Source organism: Salmo salar, chromosome 09, assembly GCF_965601325.2.
Source record: "Salmo salar chromosome 09, fSalSal1, whole genome shotgun sequence".
In the NCBI taxonomy this organism is placed as follows: domain Eukaryota; kingdom Metazoa; phylum Chordata; class Actinopteri; order Salmoniformes; family Salmonidae; genus Salmo; species Salmo salar.
Genome location: NC_138299.1, coordinates 82,044,327 through 82,065,051, shown reverse-complemented (window position 1 = coordinate 82,065,051; position 20,725 = coordinate 82,044,327). Strand labels below are relative to the sequence as shown.

Below are 20,725 nucleotides of genomic sequence, written 5' to 3'. Positions count from 1 at the left end.
TTTACGTCAAATGGTGGATAACATGTCAGCGTAATAGCTGCATGGTCAATCTGACGTCTGCGTTGGCCGTGCAGCATTTACAGTGATACGTCTTTGCAGAAGTCAGGGCATTCATACTTCTTGTGCTTCAAGGAGCAGTGCACAGCTGTTGAGCAGAGCTGTTGTGAAGGAAGTTGTCAAGGAATTTGTCAAGGAAGTGAGTTTGTGTTTATTCAGGACATCCCGCCCCCACCTACTTTCAACCAATCATGTCAATGCGAAGCCATACAGAGCCCTCCACATTGTTACAACATTTGTGTGGACGCTACAATGTAGTACAGAACTCAAATTGGCCTCTGCATGCCTCCGGAGGCTCCACAATTGGTCACACCCTACATATGGAGCCTCTGACACCACCCCCGGATCAAGTATAAATTGGCTTTTCAGGATTCTAACCATACACAACTATAGGATGCATGACTTCCACTGCATTGCAGAGTAGCTAGTTTGTTCAAAGTGCTTTCCATGCTGAGCTAAGTATTAGTGAATTCTATCAACAGAGGGGGCCGGATTACGACAGCTGAGCTCTGAGTGCAGCGATAGATAGGATTGCGTCACTCTGTCCCCTGCAGTTATTATTATGAAAGCAATGTTACAATATGAATGGTTCTTACCGGGGTCATAGGGTCAGACAGTAGGATGGAGAGAGAAGAGAGAAAGAAAAGAGAGGATTTAGCCTTTTCCTCTGTCTCTCTCCCTCTCTTATTTTTGTCTCTCCACCTCTCCCCTTAGCCCAGAGAAGAGAAGTGTTTTAAGTTTAAACCACTGACAGCTCTTCAATTAATTGTTCGTTTAAACCACTGATAACTCTTCATTAATGTTAATGGAAGATGGAATTTTGCCGTCCCATTCTACATATTTTTGGGAGAGCCACACCATTCCCTAGAGACAACACCATTCCCTAGAGATAGGAGTGTATATGAAAAAGTATTGTGTTTAAGGTGAAAATTGGATTTTATTATTTACGAATGAATGCTGATATGTTCCATTTATTCATTGTTTCGTTCCTCAATGCCCAGTGAAGGGAAGTACGTTTTCCTGTACATTACACAACTCCAGTGTGTGGATTAATAGTTGCGTGCGTCAGGCACTAGAAATTCCAGTGAGCTACAACCGCTAGCAGACAGTTATTACAATCATGAATCTTGCAATAGGCTCATTTTTGGCTATTTCACAACCCATTTACCATTGCAAGTGTTTACAATGAGGAAGAAACATGCAACAGAAATGGTCTCTCGCCTGCCAGTCCTTTGGGCAGTCACTTAGTAAGTGCATAAAACAATTTTAGCTATGTCAATGGTGTAAAACATGGACTGCCCTGAATCCAAATGGCTCTGTCATCTCATGTTTCCATTCTGCCCCTCAAACTTTAAATGTTCAAATTCTATTTATTGGTGTTTTAGAAAGTGTGGTGTGTTTACTGTAGGTTGGAGTCAGTGTGTTGTTCTCCAAATGGTCTTCTTGTCCTTCTTGTTGTGTTTTTTTTTGTATAGGAATTTCAGTGAGCCACCAAATGATTTGGGGTCTTGCAGTTGAATAGTCGATGACTGTTATCAGTTCACACATCCCTGCTCTCTGTGCTTCACTGTATACTATTAGTCTCGCGTTTTTGCACAGGCAGCCATACTCTTTCTAGAACAATGGCGATCGTGCATAAAGATGGCAAAATCCAGATATGAGGTCATTGTTTTACCGCTATCCACTGACGGCGTGCAACATGCTTCAATGTGCCAGTAAATCAGCACAAGCTACTTTTACATTTTTTCAAATTGCCAGCTTCTTGGAGCTAGAATTGGATCATGTATACTGTGCTAATGCCAATAATGCCAAAAGAGTAATGGAGAGCAATGTATAATACAGCAAACTTAGCAAAACCAGGAATTTGTGGTAAGTACATGGGGGCTGCCATCGTAATGCATCTTTGACAAGATGAAGAATCAGTCATTTTTCAGAGATTGGCTGTGTAGCATTACTTTTTGAACATGCAAATTGTATTGTTCCTCCTAAAAACCAATATACATTGTACTTTATTATCGATACCTAGTCTTTCTGGTACCACATAATACTGTGACAGTAAGGCCTTGACATTGGCCAAGAGAAGAAAGAGAAAAGCTTCAGGACATACAGCCGTTCATTTGTCTGTGAGGGAATACCAACTAAAAGGATTCAAAATAGCTACAGTGAGTGCTACACTCCTAGAAAAAAGGGTACCAAAAGGGTTCTTCGGCTGTCCCCATAGGGGAACCCTTTTTGGTTCCAGGTAGAACCCTTTTTTTTTCTAGATAGCACCTTTTTATCTAAGAATGTAGAAAGACTAATGTGCGTTCTTAACGGAGCGGTCTTCCAGTAAATACTGTATCTCTGTACCAGATCAATAGAAAGGCAAGATGAGCAGTACTGTTTTTCTAAGAGTGGTGTATTTAAAAAGGGAAAGAATGCACAGTGACCCTGAATGGACAATCTGTTTCTCATAGAAGAGGGTTGAAATAAAGTGTTCGTAGTTAACGTTTTGGTCTCTGCTCTTACAGCACAGATGTCTGCTTTTCATTTGCCTTCAGGTTAATTTCTCTATAATGTACATTTGTGCGGTGCCAGCAAAGCTTGGAATTGAGTTTTACACAAGTTCCTATAATGCCCCCCCACTGGGCACAGACGTCAGTTCAACTTCTAGTTTTGATTTACATTTGGTTGAGTTGTGAATTCAATGTAAAATGTGAATTCAATGTAAATTCAACAAATCATTTCACCATGTCATTGGATTTAGGTTAAAAGTTGGGTGAAAAAAATACTAAATGCCTTACATTGATGACTTTTTGCAAATCCATTCAGTTAATTCAACATCATCACATAGATTTTGATGGGTTGAAATGACGTCTAAGTAACATTGATTCAACCAGTTTCTGTCCAGTGGGCCTTTTCCAGCGTAAGACCAGAAGGAACATTTCAAATGAATGATGGATTGTTAAAACTCTTAAATCCGATTTACTAACAGCAGAATTCTGGATCACATGGAATTGAAGTTTAAGTGCCTGGTTTGTTGATCCATCTGTTTTCCATTGAGGCTCTGCTGTACGTTCTTTAAGTAGCTATTGGTGGCCAAAGTTAGCTTAATAAGCCAGGTGAACAGATGTAGAAGGTTGGCCTGGTGTCAACAAACCACACGGCTGCTGTGCTTCTGGCCTTCTGACAGACAGGCTCGGTTTTGGCTAGGTGAGACAAGAAGCGGCACAGTACACGTACACAACCATGCTCCATCTAACCTAGACTCACAAACATGTTATTAATGAAGTCATGCTGTTTCAGAGCCATAATACACTCATTACTCAAGCGATACAGGGCAGGCTTACAAGACATCCTCGTCTTCTGAAAACCTGAGTACAAAACTGATGGAAGATGCCTCTCTGAAGTTGGTAAACTGGCCTGGGACTATTTTCTTTCTGATGTGTCAGCTTTGTGCAGCAGTCCGACCAATCAGGTAGTCTTCTTATTTATTGATGTTGTTAACAGTTGGTGGCTCCATTTCAGTTGACCTGCAATGAAATATGAAATGCCCTCACTAACATGTCTCTGAGTCATGAAGGGTGACAGAGAGAGTAAGCATAGTGCCTTGAAGACATGGTGGGCTGTGGTGCTGTGGCATAGTGATACAGACTGCAATGGGCTGTGGTACAGTGATACAGGGTGCAATGGGCTGTGGTACAGTGATACAGGGTGCAATGGGCTGTGGTACAGTGATACAGACTGCAATGGGCTGTGGTACAGTGATACAGGGTGCAATGGGCTGTGGTACAGTGATACAGACTGCAATGGGCTGTGGTACAGTGATACAGGGTGCAATGGGCTGTGGTACAGTGATACAGACTGCAATGGGCTGTGGTACAGTGATACAGGGTGCAATGGGCTGTGGTACAGTGATACAGACTGCAATGGGCTGTGGTACAGTGATACAGACTGCAATGGGCTGTGGTACAGTGATACAGGGTGCAATGGGCTGTGGTACAGTGATACAGACTGCAATGGGCTGTGGTACAGTGATACAGGGTGCAATGGGCTGTGGTACAGTGATACAGGGTGCAATGGGCTGTGGTACAGTGATACAGACTGTAATGGGCTGTGGTACAGTGATACAGGGTGCAATGGGCTGTGGTACAGTGATACAGACTGCAATGGGCTGTGGTACAGTGATACAGGGTGCAATGGGCTGTGCCACAGTGATACAGGCTGCAATGTGCGGCAATGGGCTGTGGCACAGTGATACAGGCTGCAGTGGGCTGTGACACAGTGATACAGGCTGCAATGTGCTGCAATGGGCTGTGGCACAATGATACAGGCTGAAATGGGCTGCAGTGGGCAGTGCTGTGGCACAGTGATACAGGCTGAAATGGACTGCAGTGATGTGGCACAGTGTTACAGGCTGAAATGGACTGCAGTGGGCAGTGATGTGGCACAGTGATACAGGCTGAAATGGGCTGCAGTGGGCAGTGCTGTGGCAAAGTGATACAGGCTGCAATGGGCTACAGCAGGCAGCCCCAGTCTTGCCATGAGAAATCACGGTGTGATGAACCCATTCCAGGAATGTAACACCGAGGCCAGGGGCAAGCGACTACATTGGTGAGGTCCGTTCTGGAAGAGAGGGAAAGTAGTCTTCTCCCTTTGACAACGATCTTAGGAGTTGGCAAGACAGAACAGAGCTGAGACCAGGCTATGCAGAGAGGGAGAGGTTTACAACTTTATAACCATTGTGTATCAAAGCTGACATGACAACCTGGGGCCCAATACCCACCACCGGGCAGCCACCGCTGTAATCCTGTTGACTATTCATGTGATGTTTCAGCTAATCCCCATCCATTGTGGAGGATTGCCTGTGTCATTTTACACAGTGAAATGGTGTCGACGTACGCAAGAAATGATCGATATCAAGGTTTTTTTGTTTAGTGGAATAGGAATTAATTGAACTGTCAAACGTCAACGATCAGTTAAATACCACTCAGAAAGCAATCCCGTCGACAATGAGAGCTTCGACCTGGTTGCTGTGTGTTCACGTTGCCATAGTAACCTGAAGTCCCTGAAAGAGGAAGAGCAAGTCAAGTGAGGCCTCTGGGACATTAACCTCTCAAGCTCCACAGACAGAGGGTTCAGCCAAGTCAAGTAGCAATTTGTGACTGACGCCATTTCAGGGATTTTTTTGCCCATTGTAAATAATTTAATGATCATGAAAAGTACACTCTAATATCACTTTCCCGGAAAAGAGGTAGAGATGTGTGATGTCGAAAATGTCCAAGATTAAGCAAATCTCTCAGCTACGCTCTGAACATGATAAACACAGCTTTAAAAAGATCTCAGATAGCAACATCAAACCCTTTGACATCACAAATATACCTTTTATCTGTGTTTCTCACAAGGATCATGTGGTTTTAACAAGGTGTCAATTTCACGTGCAAGATACACTTGTTGACCCGGATTTTGTCCACTGAAAGAAAAGCTTGCATTAAATATAATCATATCTATTTCCTCTATGGAATCTTCCTTAGAAGTGTATCCTCTTCTTCTCTAGGTACTATGCCATCTGCTGCCAGCCGCTCGTCTACAGGAAGAAGATGACATCACTGAGAGTGGCTCTAATGTTAGGAGGATGCTGGGTAATCCCCACCTTTATATCCTTCCTACCCATTATGCAAGGATGGAACAGTATTGGAATAGACCATTTGGTGAGTTAATACTATTTTCTGTTTTTATGTGTATACACTGCGAATATTTGACAAACCATGCAGTAAAACAAGGTCAAATTAAACGTGTTGTTTTGACTGTGCTACCTATATTGTAACTAATTCCATATGGTGTCAATGACACCTTCACACAACCAAAAGGGTTTTAGTGTAGATCTGTTCCATGTGCTATAGGGCACATGCTACCTGTTTCAGAGGATCACCTCCCAGCAGACTGAGATTGAATCTGTGTCTAGGATATGATACTGAAGCAGTAAGGCCCACCTCCGGCTGCTGCTTATATGAAAACAATGGTTGAAGCAGTAAAGCCCACCTCCGGCTGCTGCTTATATGAAAACAATGGTTGAAGCAGTAAAGCCCACCTCCGGCTGATGCTCATATGAAAACAATGGTTGAAGCAGTAAAGCCCACCTCCCACTGATGCTCATATGAAAACAATGGTTGAAGCAGTAAAGCCCACCTCCCACTGATGCTCATATGAAAACAATGGTTGAAGCAGTAAAGCCCACCTCCCACTGATGCTCATATGAAAACAATGGTTGAAGCAGTATAGCCCACCTCCAACTGCTGCTCATATGAAAACAATGGTTGAAGCAGTAAAGCCCACCTCCAACTGCTGCTCATATGAAAACAATGGTTGAAGCAGTAAAGCCCACCTCCCGCTGCTGCTCATATGAAAACAATGGCTAGAAGTGAAAGCTCAATGAAAGGCATTGGCTGACTGATACTGTGTGATGATGATGCTCAAATGAAACAACAGGGAGTCTGCATCGAAATGTCAGACCCAATTCTACTATGTACCAACCCAAAACAAATGGACTGGGGGAGAGGGTGATGTAATGAAAAGTATTGGTAGAGATGGGGTAACCCTGTCTATGTCTATCATAATCATGAACTAGGGAATGGGATGAATATATTTAAAAACAGAACAACACAGACCCTGAAAAACTGTTTTTGTTAGATTTGTTTAAATGGAGGACATAGTATCTCTCTTTCTAATAATACTTTTCAGGTATGAACTGTGATTTGACTCCAGAAGATAGGAGGTTATGTCATATTTTATTTATTTTATTTTATTTAATAATCATATTATTTTGTCCATTGTTGAGTGTTTATATCAGGGATTGGCATCCTACCCCCTTTTGAAGACCCTCGGATCACCCCCCCCAAAAAATAATTACTCGCTGCACCTGCTGTAACATCTGCTAATGTTCGTGCGACCAATAAACTTTGATTCAAATTTTTGAATACAGCACATCTCTGATCTTGTCAATATCAAAGGATTTTATTTAATCATAATAGTACATTACAGTATATATCGTACTTTATATGTTTCTACTTTACAGACATACATTTTCATTATGTAGTTCTCAAAATCTGTAGTAGATAAACCAATATGCATCTATAATTGGTCGGCTTTAAATTGACGAGCAGATTATAAAGGCTTTATAAAGCGTTCATAAAGCCTTCATAAACAATACATAATTGTGTTACAAATGATCTGTAACCATATGACATGCTTTATAAAGGGTTCATAAAGATTTTCCATGTTCACAACAATACTTAAACCACATCAGGGGACGACTTTTGATGTCTGTTCAGTGTAGTTGCTGTTTAATTCAGTGCACATGCCCTCAATGTTGTTTGGTTAGAGGTTTTTCTGTAGCACAGTAAGAGGACATGTGGTGATTATTGTATTCCATATACAATGATTTGAATTTGAGTGTAAGTCCAGCAACACTCCATATTATTCAGAGCCCCATGAAATGACACCATATATACATTCTACAGACCCTACTGAGTATTCCCTATAATAGTTTTATAGCGGCACCCAGAATAGTTTTTGCTCTAGAAGCCAATATGTATTCCAAATACAGTAATTCGCATTGGGGCATTTATATGACCTTGGAACATGCTTTAAACCCCTAATTTTAAGGTCCCTTAAATATGAACAAATATGAATTGTTAATATTTAGAGAATTATTTTTCATTTATCATACAGGTTGTTGACACTTTTCTACTATTGCGTGGGGGATTTTTATTTAGAAAGTTTCCGAAATTCCGCGACCCAGAAGTACTTTTTTTGTGTTGCTGACGAGACGCTGATCATGTGATGCGTTCGCAAATCAAATGGCCAATTGTGGTGCCAACCGGACAGCGAAAAACAAGTAAGTTAACCTTTATTTGTGGTAATTGAAATTTGTTTGTTGTAAAGTGTTGACTTAGATTAAGCAACCTCAGTCGTTATTTCAAATAATTTCGGTGACTTCACAGCAATTGCTAGCTATCTGAAATGTAGCTAGCTAGCAGACTCCGCTAAATAAAAATCAATTTACATGCATCCACGTATCATAGTCATTTCATGAGATTTTTAAATGAAAGAGGAATATAATAATACAAATTAAATAGAGTTTCCCATCTCCCCATTTAGAGTTTCTGGCACAGCACAGAAATGCCCTTATCCAGATGGTGTGACAAAGGCATTTCCTAACAGACCTGCTAACTTTCTTTGTTGTTACTTTTAAGGTTAGAACCAACCAAGACAGACAAGAACCATTCGTCCGCCAGCTCAGGGACAAGCTACACGATTCACAGTCCTGTGTAATGTTCAATGTAATTGCATTGCTGGACTTTTTTAAAGTTAATGTATAGTAAAAATAAAATTTAAAAAATAAAGGAAATGTATGGTTTAAACATGTCTTTAATGTTTATTTGTTTTAGCTGTTTTAGTGTTAATACGTTTGTATTTACATCATTAATCCTTTATGTATGTGTTATGAATGACCAAAGGTGTCTGACCTTATAGTAATTACACTGTCATATGTGACTCATTTCAGGAAACTAGGAGTATGATGCGGGTCACTACTTTACAGGAGATCCCTTTGAACTTAATTTTTTAAATTATTATTATTAAAATAAGTTTTTGGGCAGAAATGCCTTCTGGAACATATGAACTTTCATGTGCCTTAATAACAAACTTGTATGCCATCTGTAAATAAAAATAAAATGGTTAAATTAGGAGCCTAGTTGGTTTAGCCACAGAAAAACCTTTTCCGCTACCCATGATAAGCTAAGATAATGAATGCGCTGGACATGCCGAGAGATGAGTTCGGATTGGTCTGCGGTATAGCACGCTTCTGTCTATTTAAGCTGGTCAGTATGTATTGGTAATACTTTCTAACGCAGCTTTTTAAAAATATACATTGCGTTGTAGATCTAGATAACTGGCTCGCCAGCTAATGTTACATGTATGATCTTATTATTCGTATCTCAAAGCCATTTGCTTTGCTAGCTAACATTGAACATGGTTGGTTAGCTACCTGCAGATTCATGCAGGGTAGTAACGTCATGAGTTGGGATTATGGTTCATTGTTTAGCTAGCTAGCTACATGTCTTAACAAAAGACTCCACTATTCAAGTAACCATTTCAATAGAATGTCACTGCGACAACTGTTGGTAGACGTACTGTAGCTGGTAAATTTGCTCTAGCTATCTACTCCGATTTCAGAGCATTCTCATCTGAGTGTGCCAGAGTGCAGAATTACAGACAAATTTATGAACGCTCAACACGCGTTGGATATGCCCGGTGTCAGTAAATGTTGGCAAAAAATAGCAAATTGTTGCCAGCAGCACAGTTAGTCACCAACGCTCTAGATAACATAAAAACAGCCTAACCAGCTCTGCTAGGGCGATGAAAATGGTCAGTGAGCTGTTTGTTCATTTGTGTCTGTAAGTAGCTAGCAAGCTAGCCAACTTTAGCCAGTTAGCTTGGGTGATTGAGTACTGTTGTTAGGGCAGAATGCTAGGCTCAAACCTTAAAGACATGGGTGGGGCTAAATCTTAAGAGGGTGTGAATGATGCTGAATGGGTGTAGACAAAGAAGAGCTCTCCAGTAGGCACCAAAACAGGTGAAGGCCATTTTCTCAAAAGTGAGGTTACTAGTTCATCAACTTTCAAAGTGTAATTACTTTCCCATTGTTCCTCAAATGCAGTGTATGTTATACTATTTTGTAGCTCTGTGTCTCTGCTTTTATCCAATGTAAAAAACACAATTTCAAATTGTACTTTATCAAGGCAGTTGGTCACATCCATAAAGACATTTTTGGATGTGTTATAAATGACCGAAGGCGTCTCACTTTAAATTAAGTATTACAGGACACAATAGTAAAATGTATTTTTAAACCTCTAAAATGTAACTACATGTAATCTAAAATGTAATCTATGCAATCGTCAAAAGTAATTAGATTTCAGATTTCAAAAAAGTTTTACGGCAAAAGCAAACTTTGCAATAATCTGAGTACAGCGCTCAGACACCAAAAGAAGCCATACAGATACCCGCCATTTTGGAGTCAACAGAAGTCACAAATAACGTTATAAATATTCACTTACCTTTGATGATCTTCATCGGAATGCACTCCCAGGAATCCCAGTTCCACAATAAATGTTTGTTTTGTTTCGATAAAGTCCACTGACTGCGCGAGCATAGTGCATTTGGAATGCTGGACTGAACGCGCAAACAAAAAGGAGGTATTTCGACGCGTTCAGTCCAGCATTCCAAATGCACTATGCTCGCGCAGTCAGTTCAGACGGAAAGTCCAAAAAGTTATATTACAGTTCGTAGAAACATGTCAAACGATGTATAACATCAATCTTTAGGATGTTTTTATCATAAATCTTCGATAATATTCCAACCGGACAATTCCATTGTCTTCAGAAATGAAAAGGAACACACCTAACGTGCGCCTATCTGAGGTCATGTCATTTTCTCAGTCATCTGATTCCAATGGCTCTTATTCTCTCCCCATTCACAGTAGAAGCATGAAACAACATTCTAAAGACTGTTGACATCTAGTGGAAGACTTAGGAAGTGCAAAATGACCCCACAGACACTGTGTATTAGATAGTCAATCACTTGAAAAACTACAAACCTCAGATTTCCCGACTTCCTGGTTGGATTTTTTCTCAGGTTTTTGCCTGCCATATGAGTTCTGTTATACTCACAGACATCATTCAAACAGTTTTAGAAACTTCAGAGTGTTTTCTATCCAAATCTACTAATAATATGCATATCCTATCTTCTGGGCCTGAGTAGCAGGCAGTTTACTACGGGCACGCTTTGATGAAGTTAAGGGCTTGTAAGTAAGCACTTCACTGTAAGTTCTACACCTGTTGTATTTGGCGCATGTGACAAATAAAATTGGATTTGATGTGCTTAGAGTTTTTACAACAGCCCCTTGGATGATCTGTTTTGAGTTGTGCACTAAGAGTTGTTAAAATGTACCACATAGTTGTGAACATGTACCACATAGTTGTGAACATGTACCACATGGTTGTGAACATGTACCACATAGTTGTGAACATGTACCACACAGGTGTGAACATGTACCACATAGTTGTGAACATGTACCACATAGTTGTGAACATGTACCACACAGTTGTGAACATGTACCACATAGTTGTGAACTTGTACCACATAGTTGTGAACATATATTTGTGAACATGTACCACACAGTTGTGAACATGTACCACATAGTTGTGAACATGTACCCCACAGTTGTGAACATGTACCACACAGTTGTGAACATGTACCACGCAGTTGTGAACATGTACCACATAGTTGTGAACATGTACCACATAGTTGTGAACATGTACCACACAGTTGTGAACATGTACCACACAGTTGTGAACATCTACCACACAGTTGTGAACATGTACCACATAGTTGTGAACATGTACCACATGGTTGTGAACATGTACCACATGGTTGTGAACATGTACCACATAGTTGTGAACATGTACCACACAGTTGTGAACATGTACCACATAGTTGTGAACATGTACCACACAGTTGTGAACATGTACCACATAGTTGTGAACATGTACCACATAGTTGTGAACATATATTTGTGAGCATGTACCACGCAGTTGTGAACATGTACCACATAGTTGTGAACATGTACCACATAGTTGTGAACATGTACCACACAGTTGTGAACATCTACCACATAGTTGTGAACATGTACTACACAGTTGTGAACATTGCACCAAAGTGATAAAAAAACTGTAGCATGCAATAATGTAGCCTAAATCAAGTGTATTTATTTGGTCTTGACTCAAGTAGTAGTCTTACATACTCTATTCACCATCGAGCTGAGGGCGTGTCCTGTTTTATCTGTCTTAACATAATTTAGCCTAATTCAATATAATCAATCAATCGTTCATTCATGTCATACGAGTCATTCATGCCTTTGAAAGAGGGACTCGGTGAAATTACGTTGCCACGAGCAGCACCGCAGATATTGAGATGCGTGAGATGCAAGACTTCACTCTCACACAGTCACACACAGTATCAGCGCATGTGCACGAGCCAGGGAACCAAAACAGCAGAGGAGTTGAGCCTCATGCTTCAACGCTCTTAGTTGTTGTGGAAATTGACCCACTATGATGTTAACTTTCTGCATCTACATCATATCGCTGAGTATTCCTTTAAATACAAACAAGCATTTTATTTTGAAATGAAATAACAAAGGGAGCCTTAAAGAATTAGATAAAGAATTAAATAAAGAATTAGATTTTCTGCCAAACACCTATTTGAATAATCGTTCAAAAGCCCGGTGATTTGAATACATGTTTGATTAGAGAAACATTTGGATCAGTTATGGGTCTACTTTCGATAGTTTACAAGATCCAGCAAGGCACATTAGCAGGGCAGTCATACGCAGTGCGTACTGTATATATGCAGTGCTCATACCTTATCAGTAGTAGAGTGGAGTAATTTATTTTCTCCAGAGTAGAGACAGGTATGACCTGAGGTGGCCAGAGGTTCTGGCAGTGTGCCGGTGGAGGACAGTGATTAATGATCTGTTTCAAAGCCCTCATCTTCCCCACTCTGGACCTAGTCGCTACTTTCAGGAAATAGCATTGATGGAAGTTTGGTTTGTGCACCATTCATCATTGCTCTCCTAGATACGTTTAAGTGTTTAGAAAATCCACTTGATGAACAGGAGCCTACAGGACTCCATAGTAAATGGTAGAAAACCCTGACAAGCTCAGTCCTCTTACCTTAGACATAATTAATTGACAACATTTTTCACTGAACTGTATTGACCTGATTCATATCAACTTGCCATGTCATATACTTATTCTCTGAATGATTACTGTTCTGTGTCCGTGAAACTAATGTTTCATGACCTGACACATTAACCATATGTTTTTTTTCTTCTGTGATGTGTTTCTGTGCGTGTGTGTGTCTGTGTGCCTCTGTGTGTGTCTGTGTGTCTCTGTGGTTGTGGTGGTGGTGTTACCACATCTCAACCCCTTGGTAGATAGAGGCACGGAAGTTCAGCAGTGACGTGGCCAACTCGACGGCGTGTGTCTTCATGGTCAACAAGCCGTACGCTCTGACGTGTTCCGTGGTGGCCTTCTACATTCCACTGGGGTTGATGGTGCTGGCCTACCAGCGCATCTATGTGACTGCACGGGAGCACGCACGCCAAATCAGTATGCTGCAACGGGCGGGGGCCGCCTCGGCAGACAGCGCCGACCACCAGCGCAACCACCGCATGCGTACAGAGACCAAAGCGGCCAAGACTCTGTGCATCATCATGGGCTGTTTCTGCCTGTGCTGGGCCCCTTTTTTCATCACCAACGTGGTGGACCCCTTTATAAACTACACAGTGCCGGACCAGCTGTGGGCAGCATGCCTGTGGCTGGGCTACATTAACTCCATGCTTAATCCCATTCTCTATGCCTTCCTGAACAAGTCCTTCCGCCGTGCCTTCCTCATCATCCTCTGCTGTGGGAGAAAGCGTTACAGCGCCAGGCGGCCATCCATACTGGGGCCGGGGCCCCCCTGCTCAGCCACACAGATAAACGGCTCCACCCATGTGCTCAAGTAAGTGTCTACTCCCTCCTCACCTACCTGAGAGCCCTTCACTAACTCTCTACAGCCCACAGATAGTCTTCAGATGGTGTTGGCAGCAGCTTGAGATTTTATTATTAATATATTGAATGGGTTCTTAGGCAGGGGAGACATGGATCGAGTCCATGTGGATGAACTGTAGCCTACATGACCAGCATGCAGCTGCCATAACATTCCCACCATGTTCCTGGATCTGAGGACTGATGAGACATATTAGTTTACACAGATGACCATCTACAAAAGGCTGTTTGCTTTGCTGTGAGACTTGGTGAGCTAGAGACTTGCAGTAGTACATCAAGCAGCCGGCTTATTACATTTCAGCCACCCACCCAACTGTCCAATTTTAGAATTCTCAGACTATAATGGAATAAAACTGTATTGCTCTGTCCACTCGGTGGATAATTAATGTATCCCCTTGGCTGTTCTAGAGGAGAGACCTGATGTATGTTACATGGCTATTATAGGGTCACTAGAGGTTGGACCTGATGTATGTTACATGGCTATTATAGGGTCACTAGAGGTTAGACCTGATGTATGTTACATGGCTATTATAGGGTCACTAGAGGAGAGACCTGATGTATGTTACATGGCTATTATAGGGTCACTAGAGGTTGGACCTGATGTATGTTACATGGCTATTATAGGGTCACTAGAGGTTGGACCTGATGTATGTTACATGGCTATTATAGGGTCACTAGAGGAGAGACCTGATGTATGTTACATGGCTATTATAGGGTCACTAGAGGTTAGACCTGATGTATGTTACATGGCTATTATAGGGTCACTAGAGGTTAGACCTGATGTATGTTACATGGCTATTATAGGGTCACTAGAGGTTGGACCTGATGTATGTTACATGGCTATTATAGGGTCACTAGAGGAGAGACCTGATGTATGTTACATGGCTATTATAGGGTCACTAGAGGTTAGACCTGATGTATGTTAGATGGCTATTATAGGGTCACTAGAGGAGAGACCTGATGTATGTTACATGGCTATTATAGGGTCACTAGACATTGGACCTGATGTACAGTACCAGTCAAAAGTTTGGACACACCTACTCATTCAAAGGTTTCTCTTTATGTTTATTATTTTGTACATTGTATAATAAAAGTGAAGACATCACAACTATAAAATAACACATATGGAATCAAGTAGTAACAACAATATATATATATATATATTTACATTATATTTGAGATTCTTCAAAGTAGCCACCCTTTGCCTTGATGACAGTTTTAGCACACTCTTGGCATTCTCTCAACCAGCTTCAACTGGACTGCTTTTCCAACATTCTTGAAGGAGTTCCCACATATGCTGAGCACTTGTTGGCTGCTTTTCCTTCACTATGTGGTTCAACTCATCCCAAACCATCTCAATTGGGTTGAGGTCGGGTGATTGTTGAGGCCAGGTCATCTGATGCAGCACTCCATCACTCTCCTTCTTTGTCAAATAGCTCTTATACAACCTGGGAGGTATTTTGTCTCATTGTCCTGTTGAAAAACAAATGATAGTCCCACTAAGTGCAAACCAGATGGGATGTCAGTGTCACCAGCACCAGCGGTTTCATACTGACACCTGCAGGGGTCAGCATGGATGAGACCAAAGTCACCGCCGTCAGTAACGGGCACAAACCCACCACCGTCAAGGAACGTTTCATTGGGTTCTCCAACTACTATCACCGGTTCATTCGGAACTTCAATTCTACTGCCGCTTCCCTCACTGCCCTTACCAGCCAAAAGACCCGGACCCTTCAATGGACTGATACCACCTTGACTGCTTTCAACAACTTGAAAACGCCTCTTCACCTCAGCTCCTGTCCTTTGCCAACCTGATGCGACCTTTCCTTTCACCCTGGAGGTGGATGCCTCCGAAGTAGGAGTAGGAGTCATAGTCTCTCAGCGGGTGGGAACACCCCAAATCACATCCCTGTGCCTTCTTCTCCAGGAAGTTATCCTCCGCTGAGAGGAATTACGATGTGGGGAACAGAACACCTGGCTATTAAGCTGGCCATTGAGGAGTGGCGCCACTTGTTGGAGGGCGCACAACATCCCTTTCTCGTCCTAACAGATCATCGTAATCTGGAATATATCAGAGGGGCCAAGAGGTTAAACTCGAGACAAGCCTGCTGGGCTCTCTTCTTCACACACTTCCATTTCATGTTACTTACATCCTTGGAAAGAAAAACGTACAAGCTGATGCTCTCTACCACCAGTTTGACCTTCCGACCAGTAACTCAGACCCTACACCCATTCTTCCTTCCTCTTGCATTATGGGACTGGTACAGTGGGAGGTTCACTCTGCCATACAAGAAGCCCTAACCTCAGACCCGGCTCCTCCTGAGACCCCAGCTGGGAGGAGTTACGTACCAGCAGCTGTTAGACCCCAACTGATGCAATGGTGTCACACGTCCTTGGGGTCAGGACATCCAGGCATTACACGAACCACCGAACTTCTAGCCTGTAAGTTCTGGTGGTCCTCACTGGCATCCGATGTTAGGGGATTATGTACTCTCCTGTCCAGTCTGCGCCCAAACCAAAAGCCCTTGTCATCTCCCTTCCGGTAAGCTTCAACCTTGGCCAATCCCTCACAGACCCTGGTCCCACATAGCTGTTGATTTCATCACAGACCTTCTTGAATCCTCTGGTAACACCACCATCCTTGTCATAGTAGACCGTTTTCAAAAATGTGTCTGGTTCTTCTTCCTCATTTACCTAACGCCATGGAATTGGCTGAGTGTACGTTCCGGCAGGTGTTCTGTCTTTCTGGGATTCCGGAGAACATAAACTGGGGCCCGCGGTCAGAGACTATCTTCCTGGTGTGGCAAGCCTTCTGTGACCGACTGGGGGTCGCCCTCAGCCTCTCCACCGGGTGCCATCCCCAGACCAACAGGCAGACGGAATGCCTGAACCAAGAAATAGGGAAGTACCTTCGCCAACAATGTTCTGAGTCAGATCTCACTCATGCATTCATCCCTCCACCCTACTCCGTTTCAGTGTGTACTTGGTTACCAACCCCCCCCCCCCCCCATGTTTCCCTGGGACGCGGAGCCTAGTACTGTCCCAGCTGTTGACGACTGGTTTCGGCGTAGTGAGCGGGTATGGGAGACCACTCATCAGCATCTGCAGGAAGCCTCTAATACCCAGAAACGCTTTGCCGACAGACACCGCCGACCTACGCCACGCTTTCACCCTAGACAGCATGTGTGGATCTCTACCAGAGACATCCGCCTCCCCTGCATGAGTTCTACCTGGAACCAAAAAGGGTTCTCCTATGGGGACAGCCAAATAATGCTTTTGGAACCCTTTTTTCTAAAAGTGTAGTCATTATTTAGTTCATAACTGTTTTTCCCTGACTGAAATATTACAACACAAGAGACTTCTTATTGCACAATGTACGAATGCAGATATTACTGCAGACAAACTGAAACTTGATTTGTTTGTTTTGTTGCTACGGCGACATGAATGTTATTACCATTAATCAACAGGAAAAAGACAGAGTTGATATGTTAACTGACATAATGACTTTAAACTTTCTTTAATATTTGTAATTATATTGTCATGGGACTAAATTAAATAATATAGCTCTTGCTCGTTGTACAAACTCCTCAAGCAAATCACAATTATGTCGAATATTTGGAGGATTTTCTTTATTTTATTATTCATAGTGGCAGCTAGCTAGTGGCAGGATTTGATAATGCTGGGATTTATGCATGGTTTGTTAGTGACATTAAGCTGTGTTTCCATTTGGAGAATGGAGAGATCAGGAGATACCGAGGCAGAGTTCAAATGATGTCGTCAACTTGCACCATCCTCCGTCTCTCAGGCAAGTGGACCTCTGATGTGGTCAGTTAACAATTCACTCTTTCTCTTCTGTTCCTGTTGTAAAATACAGTTTACACTGGAATCTAGACAAAACACACCAAGTCTTGTTCGACAGAAAAAGAAGGAAACTTCAAGTGTGCGTGTTTGAAAAACATTCACTACTGACAACCCTTTTGTTGCCATAGAAATAAGAAGTGTTCAGAAACAGACCATAGGACTGGGCCCTGTGACACCACTCTTTGAACTGGTAAAAGGGCTGAACATGAACGCATAAGAAAACATAAATATGTGACTTATATTTAGTCAACTGCGTAAGATTGTGTTTTTGTATGAAGTTATTTCAGAAAACTCAGGTGTGGGTACATTCAAGTATATATTGCATTTCTAAGTTAAGTGGTTAAAGTTTTATAATACTAAATATATTTTAAGAACTTGGGGGTCACAGCTAAGGGTTGAGAGACCGATTGTGCTAACAACCTTAATTGAAAGCATATACTTTGTAGTTTAACAATGTTCTCCTCCGCCCTGGGAGTCTGCTCTGTAAACAGAACATGTTGAGAATATATCCAGATTGAAAAGTATAAATGACCATGAAAGACTCTCCACAATGTCCCCGCAAAAAATCGTTGTTTTCTGCTGCGGCACTTGGAAACTCTGGGAGAACATAAATCCCCGGAACAGTTTCCAAATGGTGGAGCTGTCAGCATGTTACTCGGGCTGATAAACAGAGAAGTGAAGTATGCTGGGATGTCTGTCGGTCGGAGCAGCTGTGGAGAGGCGCAAGCCGGCGGGCCCCGGCCTCCGGCCCCCTGTTGAGAGGCAACCACACTATAGACCTGAGAGAATGAGTTGTGGAAGGAACCCATGTAAAATGTAATGATCAGTGATTACTGAGCACAGCAGAGTGTGATTAAGATACAGGCCCTACTAAGAATCTCCTTCTGACTTCATTCTTCACTCAGTGGGGCCCTGCTCCCAGTTAGACAGACTATATTCATCTGTGGCTAGAGTGAAGGATGCATTGATCCATCTCGGCAGCCAGGTGTGGATACATTGCACTGTAAAAGTATATTATTACCCCGGCTAGGAGCAGCTGATTCCTGATCACACCCCAAACCCCACCTTTACCGAGACAGTTTTTAACCCAGATAAGTAATAATGTCAACGTCGTGCTTGTGAGTGATCAAATGCTGTCTAGGTGCCAAGACCAGGCTATATAGGTGTACTGGGCAGGATGCCAGGTAGAGAGATACTGTAGGAAAACTGAACGTGTAATTGGTGTAATTTGCTGCTGGCCACCACAGCTTCTTTAATAACACTAATTACCACAGTGAATGGGGAGAAAGGTCATATTGTTGATCAAGTTTGATCTTTGGTTCTAGATGATTATCTCTGCTGTAAAATGGGAAAGAATAGCATGAGAGAGCACCACACAGTCTGAAGTTGGTCACATTTTTCATGACCTGTTCAAGAATCAGTAGTTTCTCTCCTCTGGGACACATGGAGTTAAATACTGGTTGGTGTGACGCTCACAGGGGCTGACATGTACCCAGATGCAAGGGTCAGATTCTTATCTACCACATGAATGAATGGGGCACATTTCGCCTCCTAGTAGTTCTTTCTCTCTTGGCATGCTCCAACCTCATCTAACTCTAACCACACGATCCACATGATCACACAGCTTCCCTTCCTTCTATTTCTATGGTTACGCCTGCTGCAGTTCCAGTCAGTTGTATGTCAACAAATAAGGATATGCAGGGATGTGAAGCCTTGACCTTCTGAGTAGTGGAGTCACGCGTATGCCTTTTTGACTCCTGAGTAAAAGCAGATGAAATTGCCACCCACCCACACGGCTATTCAGTTGACCCCTTAAGTTAATCTTAAATCTACAGCATCATTACAAACATATTGAATTTCAGGCCATTAAATCATATATCCATATTATAAAATGCTTTGTATGCATTGCAAGAAAATAACTGTCCAGAATAAATGCTGAAGTCTGCAATCTAATCATATGTGAAAGCTTTCATTTTTTACCCTTATACAAGTCAGTTAAGAACAGATTTTTATTTTCAATGACAGCCTAGGAACAGTGTTATACCCCTTGTTCCGGGGTAGAATGACAGATTTTTACTTTGTCAGCTCTGGGATTTGATCTTGCAGCCTTTCAATTCCAAGTCCAATGCTCTAACCACTAGGCTACCTGCCGCCCCAAAAGCTTGTTGGAGCATAATAGCCTGTTATGGTTTAAATGGCAAAATATAGAACCCTGAGTTCGTTGATACTATCAGACTGTTGAAGTTGATATATTGGCCGTTTTATACTTGCCAAAAACAACTAATAACATTCATAACAATTTCTCCAGAGTTTACTAAGCCTTTAATGTACTACCTCATCACCTTGTGGGTCTAGTGGTTGTAGGTCTAGTGGTCTAGTGGTTAGTAGGTCTAGTGGTTGTAGGTATGGTGGTTAGTAGGTCTAGTGGTTGTAGGTCTAGTGGTCTAGTGGTTAGTAGGTCTAGTGGTTAGTAGGTCTAGTGGTTGTAGGTATGGTGGTTAGTAGGTCTAGTGGTTGTTGGTCTAGTGTTTGTAGGTCTAGTGTTTGTAGGTCTAGTGGTTGTAGGTCTGGTGGTCTAGTGTTTGTAGGTCTAGTGGTCTAGTGTTTGTAGGTCTAGTGGTTGTAGGTCTGGTGGTCTAGTGGTTGTTGGTCTAGTGGTTGTTGGTCTAGTGTTTGTAGGTCTAGTGTTTGTAGGTCCAGTGGTTGTAGGTCTAGTGGTTGTAGGTCTGGTTGGTCTAGTGGTTGTAGGTCTAGTGATTGTAGGTCTAGTGGTTGTAGGTCTGGTGGTCTAGTGGTTGTAGGTCTGGTGTTTGTAGGTCTAGTGGTTGAAGGTCTAGTGGTTGTAGGTCTGGTGGTCTAGTGGTTGTAGGTCTAGTGATTGTAGGTCTAGTGGTTGAAGGTCTAGTGGTTAGTAGGTCTAGTGGTTGTAGGTCTAGTGGTTGTAGGTCTTGTGGTCTTGTGGTTGCAGGTCTAGTGGTTGCAGGTCTAGTGGTTGAATGTCTAGTGGTTAGTAGGTCTAGTGGTTGTAGGTCTAGTGGTTGTAGGTCTAGTGGTTGAAGGTCTAGTGGTTAGTAGGTCTAGTGGCCTAGTTTGTGGTCCCGTGTGGCTCAGTTGGTAGAGCATGGTGTTTGCAACGCCAGGGTTGTGGGTTCGATTCC

The 20,725-nt window shown here is 42.3% G+C and overlaps 1 protein-coding gene across 2 annotated transcripts in view; it reads left to right on the top strand.

Moving 5' to 3' along the window:
- Positions 1 to 20,725, top strand: part of LOC106611927 (5-hydroxytryptamine receptor 4-like) — a 107,057-nt gene that overhangs the window by 58,567 nt on the left and 27,765 nt on the right. For both annotated transcript variants that reach the window (XM_014212600.3, XM_014212595.3), the window contains 2 exons: positions 5,594 to 5,747; positions 13,091 to 13,659. In XM_014212600.3, the coding sequence (XP_014068075.1) occupies positions 5,594 to 5,747; positions 13,091 to 13,659 (723 nt within the window). The remainder of the gene's footprint in view (positions 1 to 5,593; positions 5,748 to 13,090; positions 13,660 to 20,725) is intronic.